We start from the raw sequence: 22,405 nt of genomic DNA, 5'->3' as shown, positions 1-22,405 counted from the left end.
AGAAATAGTGCTTCACTGAAAACACACGCTGAACTGTTGTGCTAAACAAAAATCTCTTTATTCAGCATCTATGGCAATCTCATTGTTATGCAACAAATAGTTTACAGTAAAACAATACCTAAGACTGCTCAGTCCAGTTTAAAAAACATAAAGTGCAGATTTATTAGTGTTTCTACTCAAATTCTTCTATTAAAAATAAGATGGGGCCTTGCACGGGTTTATGGTTTAAATGCATGTACATAATGCAAAGGGACAACAAAGGTTAAAGGTTAAGATGTTTTTCCATCTCACTGCGTAAACTTTGCATGTCGATTCAGAGCTGGTTCCAGTGCATCAGGGTCAAAGCTGCAGTTTCAGTGTTCCTGACGTCCTTATGATTGCTATTACATAGGGAACGTTACTTACATAACAATCTGAGAAACAAAATTAGTTTTTACTTCCCATATCGAGCTCAAAAGGGCTCAGGCTTGTTAATTTAATTATTTCTATTTATTACAAGTTTACAAACCCATCTCTGCCCCTGAATGCCAGAATATTTTAACATTCAAACCACCGGCCACACAGCAAGCTTTTGTTATAAATAATTATGTAACACAAAGAGGTGTGACAGAGAAGAACAAACAGACACAGGCAGAACAAAAATGTCATGTTTAGTTGGGTGAGAGAAAATTATCACGGCCTTATTAAATCCATACAAACATCGACAAATTGCCTCCATTCAGCGGTTGCGGTGACAGCGAGCATTTTAACCACAGTGTGCTTGCTACCCATATATGCCTGTTTTCCCCACACAGTGTGAGAAAATATCAGAATGCTTGAACAAGAACAGCTTTCATTACGTCACACATGGCTCTGGTCGAAAAGGTGTGAGATTCCAGGAGTTAAGTCAAAAAATATATATCTGTCAGTTCATTTAGGTGTAGATTAGATTAACTGGACCTCAGGAGGAGTAGCAGGGATCCTTCTCTAATCAATTAACTAGTAAAAAAATCTAGCATTTCTGAGAGCTGCCTAAAAAAGTCTATCATTGCAGGTTTCCAGAAGTGAATTAGTGCACTCTAAATTACAACTCTCAGTGTCCCTTTGTTGACCGGCTACTTGAAGTTTTCTTGTAAGATCTTGCAGTTAAAAGAGAGCAGGATTTTCACTCAACACCTTCTCTTGCAGGAGGTTCAGCAGCAGTAGTTCAGTAAGAACTGAGGGAAAAAACTCGTTCACTTCCAGTTGAAACTGCAGGAGAAGTTCATCAAGCATGCGGTAAAAGGAGGAACATCTACACTTGCTGTATTGCTGTATGTCCATTTCTGTGCTTTTCTTTCATGTGTACTTCTGGCCTTTGCAGACTTCTGTGGGAGAAAACAGCGATAAGACAGAGCATAAAGACATTGTGTGTCTCCAAAACGTGCCGGTGACGTTTTCTCTTGGTTTGTTCCTTCAGCGTCTTCAGCAGGAACAGCACAGTGGTCTAGAAATGTGGACAGTGGACGACGCAGCTACTGCCATGGCCTCTGTGGTGTGGGGTTGGGGTTGGGGTAGATGGGCGCTGGTGTTGGGTGGGGGTAGGCGGGCACGGCTGTGTTGGGGTTGGGCGGGTACGTGGGCGTCGGGTACTGAGCCATCATGTGCAGCTGGCGTTGGTTGGGGTTGTGAGCGGGTGAGGAGGTGGTAGAAGAGGAGGAGGGCAGGTGGAGGTAGAGGGGGGCGGATGGAGCAGAAGGGGCAGATGGTGCAGTTGGAGTTGGAACCCTCTGGAGGACGACATGGGGGTAGAGCTGAGAGTCAGAGCGGTAGAGTCCAGGCAGGGAGGCCTTCAGCAAACTCTCCTGACTCCTGAAAGAGAGAAAACACTAGTTTTAGCTGAAAATTCAATTTCAGCGCAGTGGTTTGCTGGTTAGTACCGTCACCCTGCAGCTAGAAGATCTCTGGTTCACGTCCCCACCTTCCCAGGATCTTTCTGCATGGAGTTTGCATGTTCTCCCTGTACATGTGTGGGTTTTTCTCCAGGTTCTCCCACAGCTTCCTCCCACAGTCCAAGAACATGCTGAGGTTAATTGATTATTCTAAATTGTCTGTAGGTGTGAATGTGAGTGTGATTGTTTGTCTCTATATGTAGTCCTGTGATAGACTGGTGACCTGTCCAGGTGTCTCCTGTCTTCACCCTCAGTCAGCTGGATAGGCTCCACCCTGTTTGACTGAAATGAACTTGAGCTCAATTGTAACGCTGGCATGTTTTATTTGGATCTGTGTTAAAGCTGTCAAACCTTCAGTGGACACGCCCCCAGCACTTTAGTGACTATTAGGTTTTTTTAATTTTTTATTTTAAAACCTTATTTTACATACTCAGCATTTTTTTATTTGCTATTTCAAATTTGATGGTTAAACATTGTTTTCTGCAGTAAATATTTTTACTGTTTTATACAAACTTTACAACCACACATTTTTAAAAAGTCTGTATGTATAATGATTGTCAAGATTATCAAGTTACCAAAGTCAGTAGGATCATGAATGTCTGTAAAATCTGTAAAATTCTGTAAAATTTCATGGCAACTCATCTTATAGCTTTTGACATATTTCAGTCTGCACCAGCATTGTGGATTGACAAAGCAGTCGAAAGTCAGCATTCTGATATGTATTTCAGTATTTTTTCCCCCATTTTGTGGACCAAACATGGAGCTGCTTTGTTGTATTTGACAGTTGTAGCCCTGGGAAGGTTAGGTTGGGTGAAAGCCACAGAGAAAGACTCTGATTAATTATGAATAACCTTACAATTGGGCTACATAAACACTTGTGTTTAGTTGAGGTTATGGTACAGGGAGGGAGACCAGATGTCACTCTGCACTCGCTTTCAAAGCAATGTTGTTTTAGTTTTAGAGTGATCAGAGTGCTCCAGGATGAACTTAGGTAAACAGTTTAGAGGCTTATGATTACAATTATGCTAACAACAAAGCACAAACCCATTTGTTCATATTCATATATTGTGACATTATGCATTTCTGGGTGATCTTGGGGACTAGAAATGTGTTGAATCGAATTTCCCACAGCACAGGTTTGGCCGAGTTTCTTCTCATAAGGGTCACCATGTTGCTCAGATTAAGGTCTGGAGCTCTACATCTTCTTACTTCCTGGTTTCCTCTGAACTCTAAACTGGAGAACTGTTGAGGTGTTCTCAATGACTGTTGTTTTCTGCACACTTTATAACGGATGGATCTGGATTTGTTTCACATGTGAGTGCTGCCAGTTTACCTCTGATATCCTCTGTTCTCATATCCACTGAGGCCTCCAGTCAGGTACAGCGGGCTGTCAGGAGCCAGACGGGGGTTCATCCTCTGGGACAGGTGGAAGATCTTGGGTGGAGGGAAAGCTTCCCACTCACCCTCTTCTCTCTCCAGCCAGCACTCGCTGCGACGGGCCGATCGCTTCTCTCTGCGTCTGAGGAGGACAGAACTTTATCAGCTCTCCAGAGTTTGAGAACAACCAAAGCCTCCAGCACTCTTGTGTCCACTGCTACCTGCTCCGTCCTTCTTTCTTGGCTCGGTCCCGGCTGGATCGCTCCTGCAGGCAGCAGATGAGGAAGGACAGGGACATGGCGAGGATGACGATGCCACTCACAACTGAAGCCAGTACAGCCACTCTAAGTCCACGGTCCTCAGGCCTGGGAATCGCTGTACAGAGGCAGAAATGCAACAGTTTCAATCTCAGGTGAAACTTTTGTCTCTAAATAAGTTTGTTGTTGTTGACATTTATCCAGACTGACTCATAAGATTTAGAAAAGCATCCATTTGACTCCTTTCTGACACTTCTAACTAAACATCTAAGCTTCTCCTCAAGCTTGCATTTTTGCATAGATATTTATTGAAGTTAGTTCAGGTTCTGTCCTCTTTCCTCTCTGCTGTCAGCAGGATGATGATTACACATAACCAGGAATGAGTGGAGAGAAGCAGCCTCACCAATGGAGTAGTTGTTCTTACAGAACCAAGGAGAACATAGCATTAATGCACCAGTTTTTTAAGGTAATGGTTCATTTTGATCATGGCAGGCATCTGTAAACTACTTTCAGGCTACATACCTTCACAGACAGGCAGGTAGTTGCTCCACTGTGCTTTGCCGTTCCTGACATTGCAGTAGATTTTGTCGCTGCCGACCAGCTGGTATCCCTCTCTGCACCAGAAGGCCAACACACTGCCGATGGAAACTCCTGTACCAGTCTCTACATAGAAGGAGCCCCGGCGTGGTGGCAGGACAGGAGTACAGGACAGACCTGAGGAGAGAGGAGGCCAAACTGCTTAGATCAAAAAAACACTTGACGAGTAGCGACTGAGAGCTACGACACAACTCAGCAGATGCGATTGTCTAGATTCAACTATTTAGTGCTTTTAAAACTCTATAGTACAGGTACAGTTTTTGGTAAACACACTTATTTGCTATTTTTATTGCAAGGAGTCACATGAAAAGATTGACACCACTTTCATAGCTGTATGGGTTAATATGAAGCTGGATAGAGCAGTAGTTTAGCTTAGCTTAGCACAAAGACTGGAAACAGAGGGAAACAACTAGTCTAGCTTCAGTGATGGGAAAAATCTTCACTTCAAGTAAGTACAAGTATCAGTACAGCAACAAAAAAGAGAAATACTTCATTACAAGTAAAAATCCTGCATTATATCAGCTGTAAATCCATTATATGGATGTCAGTGTTTATCAATTTGTTTGTTTTCATCATTTATAAGTTACTTTTGGCTACATATTATCATGATCTACCCATTATTTTAAGGTAACTATAGGCTGTTTTCCATTGCAAGAACATGCAGGGCATTTTAAGGAAGGCTGAACTTTTGTGTGTGTTTCAACTGCAAGAACCACCCCTACAGAACCTTTTACTGTTTTCTCCAGCATAGTGTACTTCTTACAGGTCTTGAAAAACTATTGTATGGGAAACAGAAAGGCTGAAAATGTAGATTGTCTGCCTACACTATCATTCAAAAGTTTGGAGTCACTTAGAAATGTCCGTATTTGTGAAAGAAAAGTGTTTTTTTCCCTCTGAAGATAACATTAAATGAATGATAAATCCAGTCTAGACATTGTTAATGTGGTAAATGACTATTCTAGCTGGAAACAGCTGATTTTTAATGGAATATCTCCATAGGGGTACAGAGGAACATTTCCAGCAACCATCACTCCTGTGTTCTAATGCTACATTGTGTTAGCTAATGGTGTTGAAAGGCTCATTGATGGTTAGAAAACCCTTGTGCAATTATGTTAGAACATGAACAAAAGTGTGAGTTTTCATGGAAAACATGAAATTGTCTGGGTGACTCCAAACTTCTAAACCGTAGTGTAATTCTCCTAAAATATTCCTTGTAAACACTGACATGTCTGGAGAGGGACTTCCAGGTTTTCTTCTAACAAACCACTGAAATTTGATGTTGGCTTGAAATTAGGGATTTGTAAGTGGACCTGCCCCTTGAAGAATTATTGAAGAGAAATAGCAATGTCACATTCCTTAATCAAAAGTGCTTTCTATTCTATTTGAGCAGCTGGGAATAGGTTTAGTTTTCTGACCTGTCTACAGTGGATATCTCTGCTGGCTGCAGGTGTTAGTACCTATGGAAACAATCTCTGGTTTAAAGGAACAGTCAAGAACAGCAGTCACTGCTGTGAGATTTCAGAGGAGCTGTTAGATGGCTGTGATGTGATCTGGTGCCTTATCTTCTTCAATAGCTGTAACCATTTCACCAGGGTCGAACATTTAAACCTCTTTCTAAGTCCTCCCACCTAATTTGTCTCCGTCTCCCTCTGCCTATCTATCCTCCTTCGTTCTCTACTTTCATATCAGACTCAGACCCAACTTGGTCCAGAGTGTGTGTTATCTGTGCAGGGAGACTGAGATTAGCATTTACTCTGGTAGATAGACAGAGAGAGGTGGAGGGAGCGAGAGGCAGAAAGCACTATTTTTATCTTCCTTATGCTACAATACACAGGTCTCGTGATACAGCAGCTATTGTTAGATCATGCTGCAGGGAGTTTTGATCCTCTCAGGAAATCTCATCTAAACAGACAGCATCGCTGGTCTCAAAAAATGCCCCACATTTTTACAAATGACGTTACTCGAATGGAAACTACATTGGATTTTTTCTGCACCATTGCACAAAGTGACCATATTATACCTGCAGGGGGGTTGACAGCATTGTTGATCAGTGCTGATGATTCAGCAACTAGCCAGTATGCTGCTGGGATTTGTGGGTTTTAAAGTTTCACTGACTTTGCTGTTACTGCCAGAATGTCACACTTTAATTCACTTTAAACCACTTGCATTATTCAATAACACAAAACACAGCTGTGAAAAGTACCAGATAATAAGATTGTTATCCAGAACTGCATTCTGCTAGCAATGAAGGGTCGTATTGACACTGCTTATAATGATGGTGGAAAGCTGCCTGACAGAAATGACATAAACTAGAGTTGACCCGAAGTTCTATTGTCATCACAAGGCAAATTTGCATTTAAATTCTTAATTCTCTTTATTGTTATATTTGCATCATCCCAAAAGCCCCTCCCAAAAAGTCCATGAAATAATAAACAGTAATCCAACATTAATTGTTAATCATTAGCAGTAATTATTACTATCAGAACATTCAGTAATGTTTTCCATTGTTATCAAGAAAAATAATGACTTATGGGGCACTACAAGGGTTTAAAGAAATGGACAAAGACAGGAAATTGCAGCAGTGGTAGGTCTGCTAATATGCTAATATGCTAATATAGTGTTTTAATGAGTAATGGCTCGAGGGGCGTGTGATGCTGCTGTATGCTTTGCTGTGTCAGTATTAGAGTAATCTGTGTGTGTGTGTGTGTGTGTGTGTGTGCGTGTGTGTGTGTGTGTGTGTCATGTCATTCTCCTATAAGACCCTGTGAACATGCAAGCTGCTCTCTGCTGATTAGGAGCGACAGATGGGAGGATTTCTGCTGCGGTAGAGACAGTGAGGCTGAGGATCCCGTGATCCTGTGTGAAGCTGACAGCATCCCCTCCCTCACACACACACACACACACACACACACTCACACACACTCACACATATACACATCAGGGCACACACACACTAGACACGTGCGTAATGGTACAGTGCAGGGAAACAAGGACAAGCTGACTGCAAAGGGGAAACTAAAAGCCACTCTGTTTCTCTTAAGAGACCTTTTACTGATGCTGTCATTCTCTGTGTACGAATGTGCACATTTGGAAACCATCACATAGACAAAATGCATAAAATAATGTTGAAGCATTTAGACATACAGTTGTTCCAGTGACAGATAGCTCTATGAGATTTGTTCAAAATGTATGAATATTTTTTTCGACAAATTTGGAAGACTGGACAGAAGATTTGGAAGACTGGACAGAAGATTTGGAAGACTGGACAGAAGATTTGGAAGACTGACATTTCACTGAAGCCATGTTACAATGGTATCACTCACCCATGCTGCTGTTGCTTCACTTCTTTGTCCAAAGTTAGATTATTTAAAAAATGACTATGGCTTGTGGGAAAGCAACAAAATCAACTCATTTTGGAGGACAGTGTGTGCAAGCATCAGTGTGGCAGTAGGTCAGCAAAAACCAGCAAACCCTCTTTTGTCTGTTGGGGAGTGTTCCTGCATCCCTAAAACAACACGAGGTAGTGACTCAATCCCTCGTCATGTTGGCAAGGAAAGCCGTCATGGTGAACCTTCTATCTCCATGTGGAAATGTCTCATCTCTGAGGTTGTTACTTTGGAAAAAATCAAACGTGATACTGAAGGAAAGATTCAAATTTGTCTGCAGATATGGAGGACACCACTGGAAATCCTTGGTATAAAATATAACCTGGACTGAATCGGACACTAACTGGAGTTTTGACTTGGGGAGGGTCATGTGAACAAACCCAATCTGTGTACACTCAATGTATCATCACAATTTTTCTGCTGTTTCTTGAGCTCTGCACATGATCTCTTTTTGTTTTTTGTCTGTATTTTACAGATCAGGACTAGATCATAATACTGTTTTGTAACACTGTTTGTAAAGGAAAATGAATAAAATAAATAAAGGAATAAAAAAGTAGCAAGTAACTAGCAAAATGTTGGCAAACCCAAAATGAGGCTTCAAAAACCTCATATAGAAACTGTATGATTGCTTTCTCCAAGTTTTTTTCTGTAGTCTGTGGCTGGGGCTGATGTGGCAGGTTTCTAAGTGCAGCAGAATCACAAGGCTGCAGATCCTTTAATATGTTTTAATATTATTTTTCAAATTAGCAGCAAGGTTGAAAAGCTGCTCAGATCCTTGATTTTGGTGCTGGAAGGGCACACTGATAAAGAACCAAAACAGAAACTAATGACACTGATTAACTTTATCTGTTTAAGAGATTTCTTCATTTGGGTCAATTTTAAAGATTGCTATAAATCCAGAACGTCCACAGATAATGACAGACTTTATGTTTAACAAGAAAGTTGTACACCTGAAATGTGATTTGTAACTTATCTGACAGACATTTTATCTTCTGTGCCACTGCCAGGCTCATGCCTTTTCCTCCTTTTCCACAAAACTGTTGCTGTTTTAAATGATATAATCCTCTTATCCTTGTTGGAGAGAATCAAATCTCTCCCTGAAATTTGCATTAGAATGAAAGTGATATGATACTATTTAATTAAAATGAGATAATTTGAATTATCAGAGATTCATCTGGTGAGTTTATCAGACCTTATTTCAGCACCAGTAGCATTTATGTATTGACTGGAAAGACACGACACCAAACGGCACACTGCTGTCCACATGGGGATATTGATTATTAGATGGTGCAGTAAATTACCACTCTGTGCTTTTAGAACTGGGACTTCACATGGATTTATATTTAGCCTGCTACATGTACAACACCATAGGGAACATTTTAGATTTAATTAGTGAGCCAGTGGCTACAGGCTATAATTTAAAGGCCACAAACCACACTTTGCACATGCAGTGTACTTTTGCAACTACATTCTCTCACAGTACAATGATGGTGTTTTTAATTTCGTCTGTTAAGTTTAAAGCACATTGATTTGCGTGGGTGCCTGAGGAGACTGGAACAATCAATAAATGCTGTCATATTGCCATTTGATTTTAGTTATAACAAAAAAAGCAAGCAGGAAGTTAATTATTTCCACTGACTGCAGGCATGTTTGATTAGAGCAACATGAGCATTCATTTTAGACATCCGAAGTTTATTTTACATTTAGCTCTGTTTTAGTTCTCACTAACTTTTGATTAAAATGTCACACTGTTAGCGGCTAAATGCTCCACTGTGTTCACCGTCTGTCATCTGCAGCTAGATATTATGGCTTTCCACTGAGAACAGCTGCGTTCTGTAGTTACAGATAGATGACAGCAGTGAGGGTAAACCAAATAGAAAAGCTGTGTACTAGAGCAACACAACAATGAGCTAAAGATGCTCTTAATGGAGCTAAAAGATCTGCTGAGTTGGATGATAACTGTCATTCGTTCCTGTGACGTCAGATGTGTTTTAGTTTCTGTTCCACATGAATCTGCAGGTGTTTTCGGCTCCAGAGTTGCATGTTTCTGATCTGCAATTAATGTGTTTATTGTTCTCTTGTGCATTTTTTGCCGGTATCTCCCTACTATCCTTTACCCTCACCTTGAATGGTTGAGGCAGATGGCTGCTCTCCCTGAGCCTGGTTCTACCAGAGGTTTTGTTTATGCTAAAAGGGAGTTGTTTCTTCTCGCAATTGTCAAAGTGCTTGATCAGTAGGAATTGTTGGATTTGTGGTGTTTCTCACTGTAACACTGTAAGGTTTTGGCCTTATTATGTGAAGTCCACTAAGATGATTTATGTTGTGAATTGGCGCTATATTAATAAAACTGAATTCAATCTATAGTCAACATCAGTAGACATATAATTTTTTCAGTTCATAAAGTTGGTGGGGTGTTGATTGTACACGTCACAAGACTTTCACCCAAGAGAATGAGGTTCATGTTTCATGTTTGACTGTTATTTTTTCCACTTAGTTTTGTTTTAATGTGACTTGAGCCTTGTTTTCAATCACTGTTAGGTTAACTACAGGAAAAGATCATGGTTTTGGTTAAGATACACCCTTTGGCAACCTTAACCATAAACGTCCTACATGAAAAGGAGCCACAGGAGCACAAAGTATAAATGCCTATGAAATCATGGTGTTTATTTCTGACATTCCCAGGCAATTTCCTGCTTTCCATGAAAACTCACTCTTTTATTCATGCACTAACATAACTGCACAATGGTTCTCTAATCATCAATTAGCCTTTCAACACCATTAGCTAACACAATGTAGCATTAGAACACAGGAGTGATGGTTGCTGGAAATGTTCCTCTGTACCGCTATGGAGATATTCCATTAAAAAATCAGCTGTTTCCAGCTAGAATAGTCATTTACCACATTAACAATGTCTAGACTGCATTTCTGATTCATTTAATGTTATCTTCATTGAAAAAAAAAGCTTTTCTTTCAAAAATCAGGACATTTCTAAGTGACCCCAAGCCTTTGAATGGTAGTGTAAGTTAAGAGTTGGGAGAGAGACTAGACTTCTTTTGTTGTTGCTTTCTATAGAAATGATTTTGCCCTCATTTTACCGTCTGTCCGCTTGCTATCCAGTTATCAAACTCTTGTTAACACCCCAGTAACACATTAGTTAACACCTGTCCTGTATGTATATGCTATGCGTTCTGTAAACTTACAACAGGCCATGATACCAAAATCTGAAGTGCACTTCCTCAGCCTCCTCACACACAGATGCATGCGCTCGCCTGACAAAGAAAAAGCCTTAACTTCTACAAAGGCAATAAAATATTGAAGATATTAGGAAACAGTGCGTGTTTTAAGACTCCGAGCGGGGTTTGTTTTGGAGATGCTTAAGTAACACCCATGTCCCTGCGGGTTGACATGCTATAGTGAACAGAGAAAACGAACAATGACACCAGTGTAGAGGGAACAAACACAACACCCCCAGCAGCAATAAATGGGAGAACTAATGCCAAAAAGATTGGAAATTTGTGTTGGCTTTGGTGTTGATTTTATTTACTTGACTTTGTAAGTAAAGTTGTGTGTGTACACGACATTAGCAGGTGCCTGGCATTAGATCCTAACCGTAGAGTTAGCGTGTCTGTGATCGGTGCTGGTGTCCAGGTATTGTGTCTTCTACTCAGACTTTTAGCTCTGCATACTTGTGTGTGTTGACTCTGTGCTCTGTTTGCTCAGTCCTGTTGGTTCAGACCCATTGAGAAAAAAAATTCCTCTGTCATCGTGGAAAATGCCGGTTGCCAATCACAGAGACTGGCTGCCAACAGGGTGCTAATACAGCTCCAGGCCCCTCCAACCTGGCAACCCGGCACTGCCAACCAAACATCCACTCTGCTGTATTCTCCTTTATCACACTCCCCGCTCGTCTCTGTCAGGGAAGCACTCGGAATAGTTTGTGATTAAATAAAGATTAGGCTCTCTGCATTAAAGATTTAAACGCACACATTCACACGCACAGAGTGAGTGAACACATCGAACACACACTGAATGCACTCATAGCGTGCACACATTGAGACACTGTGAATGGAGAATGCATTTATCCACACATTTATTTTTATCGGAATGGTTGGAGGGACGTTTACTCGCTCTAGTTATGTTTAGCTTCACGAACCCCAAATTTAACATCGACAAACTGATCATTACTGTACCGTCCCACTGAGAGCAAAGACGCAAACAATAAGAAATAAGGAAATAGCATTGCATTTTTCATAAAGTTGGAGGATTGGTTAGACAAAAAGTGGTTGAATTCTCAAAGTAAGACATCCCACTGAAGGAAAGACTCTCTCTTCTCAATGCTTGGCCAGTTTTCCCAGGATAAACAATGCTTAAAAATAAACTCCATCTGAGTCAGACTTCACCAGACACTAAAAGTCTGAAGCTAATGAAAGATGGCATTCCTGGCTGACGACTGACTCGCCTTATCTCGTTCATCCTCGTGCTCCTGTCTTCTTCTTGTTCTGGAGCATTTTTTTTTTTAAAAGTCCCTTTGCTCCAGCTGCTCTCTTATGTGATCTGACCTCAAACACATCATGCTTCCCTGTCCTCTCCATCACTGTATCTATTTCTGTGGCACCTCATGGATGTACTATATCACTAGTGATTACCTAATACCCCCGGCTCTCGCTGTGCTCCTGTAGCTCCTGTTCCTGTGCAGGCACATGAAGATGTATGCTTTTTCTCTGCGATACATTAGTGTTTGTGTGCTTTGCATGTTGGATGTTTAGTTTGTTTTGGGTTTTGGAAACATTACAAGGGTCAAATTAAAGATGAAAGATATTTAGGACATTTCTAAGGGATTACATTTTGGATTAGAGTTCCTTTTCTTTAACTGTCAGGTAGCAGCAAGAAAAGGAGCACTTTCATGTCGACTGTACAAAGCTGAAAGGTACCGGATTCCTCCATTAACAGGCAGCTTTAGCTGAGGATAATCTGTCCAGTTAAACAGAGCAGGGGAAAGTATAGCTGGATTCTGAATGACAGGTTTCACCCATTGAACTTCACTTGAATGTCAGAATGGCGTAGTGGCTTTCAATTAGGCTTGAACAGCAACATATAGAGTTCATACATGCTATGGAAAAAGCAATGGAATGATTGTGTCATAAAAAATGGCACATTTAAACAGGAAACCTTCATCAAAATTACGAGGACAAAATCTAAAATGTAACATGAAAGTGTAAAAGCATGTGATGTATACTTCTGTGTTTGTTTAAAACGCTCTAATTTTGTGTAAGATCATTTAAATCAGCACTATTTTTTAAAATAAAATTTCTTCTGAGGTAAAGTTTCATGTCAGGGAACCTTTCCTGTGATTTTTTTCCTGATGCAGCATGTTACAGCCAGCGCCTCCTACCCCGTGTGTGTGTGTGTTTTAACAATATTGTGTCTATGCAAATAGGGCTGTGTGATCCCCACTCCCTGGTTGGACCGTGACAGCAGAGGCGTGGCTGCGACCAGGAGCCCAGTGATTGGTGCGGCGCTCCCCAGGCCGACCAACCGAAAACTGCCAACTCCTTTAAAAGAGTTGTCAGTTCAACTGAACTGACTTTCAGCGTGTCATTCTGTGTTCCTGTGTGGTTGAGGCAAGATTGTCTGTGTGAAAGGAATTGGGCCAGGGTTAGAATTAAATACTGATACAGCCTCATTTCATTACAGGTAGTTCCTTATTGTCTAGTTTCACCAGGATTAGGGGTGCTGACTCCTGTGTAAATTCTGTTTTGTCAGTTCCCATTTAGTGAGCCTTTTGTTCCGTTTTTCTTTTGTCCACCGCGATTGTAGTGTTAAGTTCTCCTTATGAGAACTCTTCTTGTGTTTTGTTATTTTCTTTGATTTGAGCAGCACCCACCAGTCCTCTTCCTCAGTTCGTATAGTAACGTGCACATTTCTGTTCAACCTTTTCTGTAATAAATAATTTGATTTTACCACCAACAACTGTTTATGTTGCCCCCCCCCTCCCCCCGAGCCGGGGTTGTAACACAGCAGTTTGCCAGGTTGTGTGCTTTCTTGTTACAGGAGAAGACGTTTCTTTTATATTTGTGAGTGAAATAGTGCTTGTAGTTGGAACCAGCAGTCGTTTAGCATAACTTAGCATAAGAAAAACTACTTTTGTCCACAGGTTAAAAAAAAAAAAAAAAAAGATTGTTTGCAACTTAAAGTATAAATGTAGTATTAATATAGCAACAAACTCTGAAACTGTTGGAAACTAAAGGTAACCTCCTATGCTGCACCGCAAGTGGAGTTGAGTAACAATTTTTAAGAAATAATGTATTTTATGTTATTTATAGTGGTGGGACATGATTTAAAAAATGAATCTAATCAATTAGAGGCTTTGTAATTAATCACAATTAATCACATTTTTGTCAAATAGCAATATTTGACACAATAAGCAAAGTTTTTCAATTCAAATCAATTCTAGTTTATCGATGAATAGACATATACGTGAACATAAACAACAAAAATGTTTATTTCATTTATATTTATCTGCATTTTTCAACTGTCTGCTACATTCACAGATTACTGCAAACTTAAAGTCCAATTATAGCGATTATATTCAACATTTTAAGACTTTTTGTAAACTCAAGCACTTTAAATGTCTTGAAAAGTGGTCTATTATGGGATAGCTACACGTTTGCCTGTACTAGGACTGTCGTAGCTAATGTTAGCTCTGATGCTAACAGCAGTTTTACATTGAGGTGATGCCGTCGGATTTAAATGCTGCAGTGATCAGAAAACTCTTTGCTGCACAATTTGCACACAAACGCTTTAATCCAAGCTGCCATTAGGAAGATTGTTAAAAGAAAACTTTCCACAAAACAAGCTCAATGCAGTCTCATCTATCACTCAGTGTGTCCTGTGCTGCTTCTTCATGGCTGGAAAACAGACTTTATGTTCATTACCACCACCTGCTGGGCTGGAGTGTTCATCAGTGTTACCGGTGTGGCAGAAACTAGAGAACTGAGAAAGGTGCGATTAAATTAGTTATTTTTTAACGGGTTATTTTTCCGGAAATTCATCGTAATTAATGCCTTAAAGTCCCAGCCCTAGTTATTTACCTAATTTATGTGTACTCATCTCATGTCCACTCAGTGTGAGAGTCTCATCTGCTGTTTTGTTCCATTCCACTCTGTATACGTCTGTGTCCACATATGAGTCCATTCTGTAGGTGGAACGCAGATAATGTTATGGCCATTCAATGTATTTTTGCATGCAAGCATGGATTGTGACTAGAATTTTTATTTGTGGATGCTCGTGTACACAAACTTTCTCGTTCTTTTATCTGGTTGTCAATGAAAATGAAGGGAGGGGAAGCTGTGGCCGATACACCGGTTTGTTTTGGCCTGAGACGCTAGTGCTGTAGCAACATCAAGTGGTTCTGAGTCCCATATATAGCACATTTAAAGTTCAGTATTTATCACATTATATATGATGTATTTAGTTTGAGCTGTGCAGTAAATGGAGTGTGAATCAGTTAGAATTCATTATCTTTGGATACCAATTTCCAGTTTTTAAGCTGAATTTCTATTTTAACTCCTGGTAAAATGCTTAGCTTGCAGTTTGACACATCGTGCTAGTAAACCGTTTACATGACTTTTAAGATGTGTTTTCGTCTTTGCAGTCTCTTCTCTGTCACGCCTTCTGCCCTTCAGTTGTTCCCCTTCTTCTTCTTCACCCATCAGAGCAGAGAGGAGGCTCATTTCAGACTCTCAGTGACTTTGTTCAGCTAGTTTTAAGCTGTGGGAAGGTAATAATGAAGTTGAGTCACTGCCAACAGCCATATTGGATTGACAGGCAGTAGACAGAGGGAAGTCTTTGTCTGAAGCTCGCCAAGCCTGCAGGGCTCCGGAGTGACGATAGTGTGTGTCGCTGACAGAAATACCCCTGGATCTGCATGCTAGTGCGTGTGTGTCTGCTGGCATGTACAGTACTTGTCTACAAAGAAATTCTTCTTGTCAATCATGCCTGCAGAAATCCAGACTGCAATCCTTAAAGTCTGGATTTGAACTTAAATGCAGCAACATTGTACTTTTTCCCCCAAAAAACTTTGAGAATATTTCGTCCTTTGTATTGCAGGATACTAATTTTGTTCTTCTATATATTAGATCAGGATCAAATAATGCGTTATGCGTTTGTCAGATAGATGCATGAACAGAGATTTCTGACTTAAGTCTGTTGCACACTTGAAAAAACCCCACCTCAAATGGACAGAAGTAATTGGCTTCAAAATACTCTGAACTCTGGTGAGCGTATCTTGTATTCCTGTGTGTTAGCATGTCGTTAACAGGATTTGTTTCCCTAAAAATAGTCTGGAATAGACAAAGGTAATTGGCTTTGCCTGTATGTTAATCAGATTAAAGGCATTGTAAAGTTTAACATTTGCGTTTTGGGCTTTTGGCTGACGATCTTGTCTAAAGAGAAGAATAAGCAGCTTATTGTCATCATTAAGTTGATGCAGTATCTAAAATTGAACAGTGCATTTTGTTTTTGCTCCAGAAGTTTGCTTATTTTAGAATACTTATCTGAGAGGAACTTGGTTGGAAACCTGGAGGACTTGCATGTTGTTGCACACCTTCGCATTAGATTTATTCTCCAGTGGTTCCTTATGGTAACAATATAACTCAACAGACACTGAATGTCATGGAAAGCTAAAGTCTGTAAAGTAAGTATGTTTGGACAGACAGTAAGGATTCGCTGTAAACTCCTGCTCGAACAGATTAAAGAGGCAGACTGCCTGCTAGGTAACTGATATAGGCCTTGGTTTGGGATTAACACTATCATTAACTCTCACATACTCTGTAGAGGTTAATAGGTTGTGTTACCGTGTTAACATTGAGGCTTAGGACTTTTCTAAAGCTGAAATAACTGCTGCTCATCAGGAGTCCACCAGCTTTGTAGCACGAAGTGAATCAGTCACCAACTACAGCGCTGCAGCTTCTCACCCAATCACCAACTCAGTCTACTATTAACCAGGGATTCTCAGACTTCCAAACTTTGCCTTAACACCAACCAACTTGGCAGGATTAATAAACCACTGTGAGAAATAAAAATGACAGAAACTATTTGGGCTGTACTGATCTGAGGTCAAAGGAGGTTTTAGTATGTCAGATGAGGAACAAAGTAAAAGGTCAAAAATACTAAATGAATACTACAAAAACAAATAAAACCAATGGAAATTCACAGGATATTTCTCATGCAACAGAACCGAGACAAAACAGGAGAGAACTACGTATTTAAGCCTGACAGGGTACAAATGCCTGTTAGATGTTAAAAGAGAAGCACCTGAGGACAATTTAATCGATAGCAGAGCTCTGATCAGTTTGCTTCCAGGAATAGTCGGCGGCGAGGATTCCTGGACGAGCTGCATAATGAATCGCAGCTTGTATTGATGAAGTCTGAAAGCTCTGGTGTGATCCAGCCCTGCAAAGATCTATGTGCTAAACATCACACATCTGCTTCACCAGTTTATCGATCTGAACACTGTGGACTCAGGTGATGGACGGATGGAGGTGACTTTCAGACTGTATTTGCAGACACAGAGTCTCTTCCTGCTCCAGCTGACCTCTGACCTGGCTATAAAGTGATCATTGAACAAGCTTTGTAAACGGCTATAACACAAAGAAGACCCACAAGACTTGGTTGTGGCAGCAATAGATGTAGTCTTTGAAAGGTACATTAAAATGCACTTATGCTGGAAAATCACCTGTTGCTTTCACACAGTGATTTCCAGCCACAGGTACTTGTACCTCAGTGGGTTCTTTTCAGCTGCCTGAAGGTATGTAAAACAGTGTAGAGTAGCTAGACTAATTTAGAAAAAACACTAATTGGTTAAGAACACACACACAGATTGAGTCTGGTGTAACACCTGCACACTAAGTGTTGCACTTTAGCAAGTGAGTTAGCTAAAAATAATTCAGCTGAAATAGCTAAAAGTCATGGATAAACTTTGAATAGTTTTCTAAAGGTGAAATATAACTAAATGAAATAGTTTGGTAAAAGTAATTGATATATTAGTAATAACTAAATGGCTGAAAGATTTAACGAAAAGTGAAAGAGAAATGGTTAAAATGGCTAGCTAATTGTAATGGATGAGTAGTGAAAACAGTTACTGTGAAGTAATGGATAACTGCTTCAAATAGTTTAGTAAAAGTGACAGAAAATGGGTAAAACTGTAAGCTAATAGTGACAGATATCTGGTTAAAATAGATACACAACCGTTCAAAAGTTTGGGGTCACTTAGAAATGTCCTTATTTTTCAAAGAAAAGCAGTTTGTTTAAATGAAGATAACATTAAATGAATCAGAAATCCAGTGTAGACATTGTTAATGTGGTAAATGACTATTCTAGCTGGAAACAGCTGATTTTTAATGGAATATCTCCATAGAGGTACAGAGGAACATTTCCAGCAACCATCACTCCTGTGTTCTAATGCTACATTGTGTTAACTAATGGTGTTGAAAGGCTAATTGATGATTAGAAAACCTTTGTGCAGTTATGTTAGCACATGGATAAAAGTGTGAGTTTTCATGAAAAACATGAATTTAACTAGGTGAATCCAAACTTTTGAACAGTAGTGTAGATGTAACAGATAAAATAGTAAACTAAAAGTACATGCGGTTATGGATAAATGTTTAAAATAGTTCAAAAATAATGGCTAAAAGACTGAAATAGTGGCCCTAAAGTAATAAATATAGTGTTTAAATAGTCATGCTGAATGGACATACAGTAAAAGTAACTAAAGATTAAGACCTAATGGTGCAATGAACAAACTGAAATGGCTAAAGCTAAGGGCTGGTAATCATGAAGAGGCACTTCTGTTCATCTGACAAGCCCGTGGGGCCTGAAATAAAAATGGTTGGGAAGCACAGTTATACCACACACTCTTCCTTCTAAATTTACCTCTCTTCAGTGCCTTTGATCTGGCTGAGTTCTGAGTCCAAGCCTTGCAAGATTTGTTTTTTTTTTTTTTTTGTCCAATAAATAACAACTCAGGTAGCTTTTATATTCAAGCAGCTAAAACTGAAATAAATAAAATGCCTAAGCAATAACACAGTATTTCTGCTATATTTCACTCCTAAAAGGACGAGTCAGATGGCGAAAAATATGGTGGACTATAGTAAATAAAATCTGTAGTGCGGCTTTTATCTGTTAATGCTAATGGAGTAAGCAGTTTATGCTGTCACACACACACACACACACACACACGCACGCACACACACACACACACACACACACACACACACACACACACACACATTTTGCTGCTGAAGGGTAGATATTAATCACACCTCCCGGATTTTGAATTTTTGGAAGCTCTCTCACAGAAAAGCTCTGCTCTGGTGTAATTCATGCATGTGGTATGATGTGGCAAGCCAGCTGATCACCTGTGTGTGTGTCCGTGTGTGTGTGTGTGTGTGTGTGTGTGTGTGTGTGTGTGTGTGTGTGTGTGTTATTAAAGTATAAAGTACTTATTCCTGCTTGGTCAGACACAGGGCTGCCGTTATGAAATGAGCAACTGTGTTGTTTATTCTCTAAACCTTTAAGAAGATTGGTCGTTTGGGCCGAGTGCGTCCATTTCTAATGTGTAAACGCATGAATTGTGCGTGTATTAGGCACGTGAGGTTTGCATTTTGTCGTCTGCCGTAGGCTATTTATGCGTACACGTGAGGATATGAGCACTGCGAGTGAGAAGGAGCGGGCGAGGGATATAAGAATAAATGGTGGAAAACGAAAAAGAGAGAGAGAGACAGGAGGAAGAAATAAAAGAAGGAACGAGAATGGAAGGAACTGAGGGAAGGAGAAAAAAACAAGGAGCTGGAGGGAGAATGAAAGTGATGGAGTGAGGATGCACAATTAGCAGAAAAGCACAGATAGGGATAGGAGAACATAAACAGACATATGGACAGGGAGGAGAAGAGAAAGGCAGCTCATGCTCCAGTGGAGGTGAAGTCATGCGAGCGACGCTGCAGCTTTCTCTTCAGGCTGAGCAGCTCCATGCACATAGCGAAGTGTCTTTAACTGCATCACCTGCCACCTCTCACACACACACACAAGCCCTCACACCTCTGTAGCAGACAATCACAAGACACATGCACACATGTCCAAACACTCCGGCTGCAGTTCTTCTACTGCAGACCCTTGGCATGATACTGTGCCTCACCCAAACCAAGCTTAATCTAACCTTAACTCAAACCTAGCTTCAACGCTGAGTCTCAGACTTCAAGAAGTAAGAACCAGCCAAAAGGTTTGTGCACATTCACTGACAAACATGCACCGAATTGCAAGCTTCACAAAGATTTACTATCAATCCATAGCAAAAACTGGATGAGTAAGTAGACTCACATGCACAAACACTCCAAACGATTCACAGGCACAAACTCCCCAGCAGCTACACTGATACAGATGTTTGCTTGCTCAAATAAAACTCGCTGCCCGGATGAGTTTCGATGGCACAAAGTCAACACAACTTTTCTCATCTTACAAATACTTTTTGTGGCTTTTAATTTAAACAAACAAAGCGGAGGCTTTCAGAGCGTCTCCTCCTGGACGGGTGCTCAAGCAAAAAATTGCCAAACAGCTTTCAATGTAGAAACACTGAATTTCAAGGCACTTCAGTGAGTTTCAAAGACAAAAAGCAACATTGGTCAAACAAAGATGTCATAGAAGCGTTGTTTCCCACAGGAGTGCTTCTCATTGTTAGGTTTAGTGTTGTGGGACAAGGTTAGATGAAGGTTCAGGTAAGAAGACATGCCAACCCATGAGGAAACACATTGCACTGCTGATACAGATTTGAGAACTTTAAATTACATGCTGTGTTTTACTTGTGCAGTTTCTGTAATTACGCTTAGTTGGTGTGATTTTAATACCATGAAAAGCCAAATAGCAACAACTGATCCATTTTTTGTCAACTCAAGTGTGACCTGTGACTAACATTTGTACATCTATCGATCACCAGATTCTAAAAAACACAACAGCAAAAACAAAACAAAAAATAAAGTGACACCAGATCACTTTAATGTCAATTTGAACATCAGCTTTCTTTTTTTGCGTGGCTTTACTATAACACTATGTGAGATTTCATGCTCTATTCAGACAAATGAACACCTTCCAACCAGTTTCTACATGTAAAAAGAGGGAGAAACTTCAATAAAACTTGCACAAAAGCACAAAAGGTTTCAGTGAATGTAGATTGAACTTTGGCACTTCAGTCATGCAGCTTAAAACTTCTTGCACAAAAATGTTTATGCAGTGAAAAGGAAGAAACCAAAGAGTAACTGGCAGATAGACTCACCTGTATAGTTGTTGGTGATGGTCTGAGTCACCATCTCCGTCTGTGCTTCCGTCTGTGTTTCTGCCAGCGTCTGGGCTTCAGTCTGCAGGTCCGGCTGCAGCTGGATCAGGGTGCTGGTCCAGTTCTCCGGCGTGACGGCGGTGCTCAGCGTGGAGCCTCTGACCAGGACCGGAGCACACAGCATCAGGCACAGCAGCATCCAGAGGTGGGTGCTGACGCGCTCACCGCTGGGTCCCACTTTCAGAGACATGGTGATGAAGAGGAGCTGTGAGAGGAGGAGGAAAGGAGTTCACAGCCTCATGGTCGGGCTCGAAAAGAGGAGGAAAGATCCTATAGGGGAAAGTTTGCTGCTCTCTTCCGCTTTTCCTCTTCCCCTTCTTCTCTTTTCTTCTTGTCCAAACTCTTCTTCTCTCCTCACTTGGTTGGAGGAGAGACTGAAACCCCCTCTGTGTTTCCACTCATGATGCTGCCGTGCTGCATGGAGAGAGGAGCAGTGAAACAGTGAGTTTGTGTGTGTTTATGTGTGCATATATGCTGGATTCAGCTGTAATCTGCCTGCTCTCTGCTCACTTGCTGTTGTTTTGCGTCCAGCCTCCTCCTCTCCGTCCCTCGGCTCGCTCACTCCTGTTCTCCCTGCTCGCTCGCCCGCTCGCTCTGCTGCTCCCTCTCTCTCTCTCTCTTTCTGATCTCCAGCTGGGCTGACTGAGCTCTTGCATAACAGTAACTCATTCGCTGAGCTGTGCTGAGCTGTAACTCATGCAGTCTTAAGTCCTGATATTCCTGGTTGCTGCCCCTCTCACGCTGCTTCTCTCTCTTGCAGAGTATAAAGACTGGAACTTACAGGACCAACAATTGAGATTGATAAATATGTGCACAAGCTGGAGGTGTAATCTCTGAACCACTAAGTTAAGAGATGTTTAAAAGCTTCCCCAAACTGAGCCCTCAGCAAGGGTACAGCTGACATCCCATGACTTTTCAACCCATTTTTGGTTGAAAAGTCATAAGACGTAAGCTCCTGCAACTCCTGCAACCAAAATTGCGACGTATTTCAGTGCAGGCAGAGTAACACAGAGATCAGCACAATAAACAAACAGCAAATTAACTCATGGACAAATACACTGTAGGATGTCTGACAACGAGGTTAATACCAACAGCATGTTTAGCCAGCAGACATTTTCAGTAGCATTTTTTTTTGATTTTATATCTCACAGGGCTGCACAGTGGCTTGGTGGTTAGCACTTTCACCTTGCAGCTAGAAGATCCCCGGTTCGAGTCCCAGCCTTCCTGAGATCTTTCTGCATGGAGTTTGCATGTTCTCCCTCAGAACAACTTCCTCGCAAAGTCCAAAAACATGCTGAGCTTAATTGGTAATTCTAAATTGTCTGTAGGTGTGAATGTGAGTGTGATTGTCTCTATGTGTAGCCCTGCCTGGACTGGCAACCTGTCCAGCTGTCCCCTGTCTTCACCCTAATCAGCTGGGATGGACTCCAGCCACTGTGACCATAATGAGGATTGAGCAGTGTGTAGATATTGGATGGATGTATATCTCACAGA

General features: G+C 40.8%; 1 protein-coding gene across 2 annotated transcripts in view; it reads right to left on the bottom strand.

Moving 5' to 3' along the window:
• Positions 1-34: 34 nt before the first annotated feature.
• Positions 35-22,405, bottom strand: part of zgc:162331 (uncharacterized protein LOC793007 homolog) — a 38,722-nt gene continuing 16,351 nt past the window's right edge. The window contains exons 1-6 of one of the 2 annotated variants that reach the window (XM_035955152.2): positions 21,422-21,817; positions 20,852-21,325; positions 4,067-4,258; positions 3,509-3,662; positions 3,244-3,429; positions 35-1,830 (exon numbers count right to left, since the gene is read on the bottom strand). In XM_035955152.2, coding sequence (XP_035811045.2) covers positions 1,494-1,830; positions 3,244-3,429; positions 3,509-3,662; positions 4,067-4,258; positions 20,852-21,101 — 1,119 coding nt within the window. In that variant the 5' untranslated portion in view covers positions 21,102-21,325; positions 21,422-21,817 and the 3' untranslated portion in view covers positions 35-1,493. Of the gene's footprint in view, positions 1,831-3,243; positions 3,430-3,508; positions 3,663-4,066; positions 4,259-20,851; positions 21,326-21,421; positions 21,818-22,405 lie in introns of those variants that run through there. The other variant, XM_023285390.3, reaches the window with a different exon arrangement.

Source organism: Amphiprion ocellaris, chromosome 21, assembly GCF_022539595.1.
Source record: "Amphiprion ocellaris isolate individual 3 ecotype Okinawa chromosome 21, ASM2253959v1, whole genome shotgun sequence".
Classification (NCBI taxonomy): Eukaryota; Metazoa; Chordata; class Actinopteri; family Pomacentridae; genus Amphiprion; species Amphiprion ocellaris.
The sequence above is the reverse complement of the archived record's forward strand: the minus strand, read 5'-3'. Positions and strand labels throughout refer to the sequence as shown.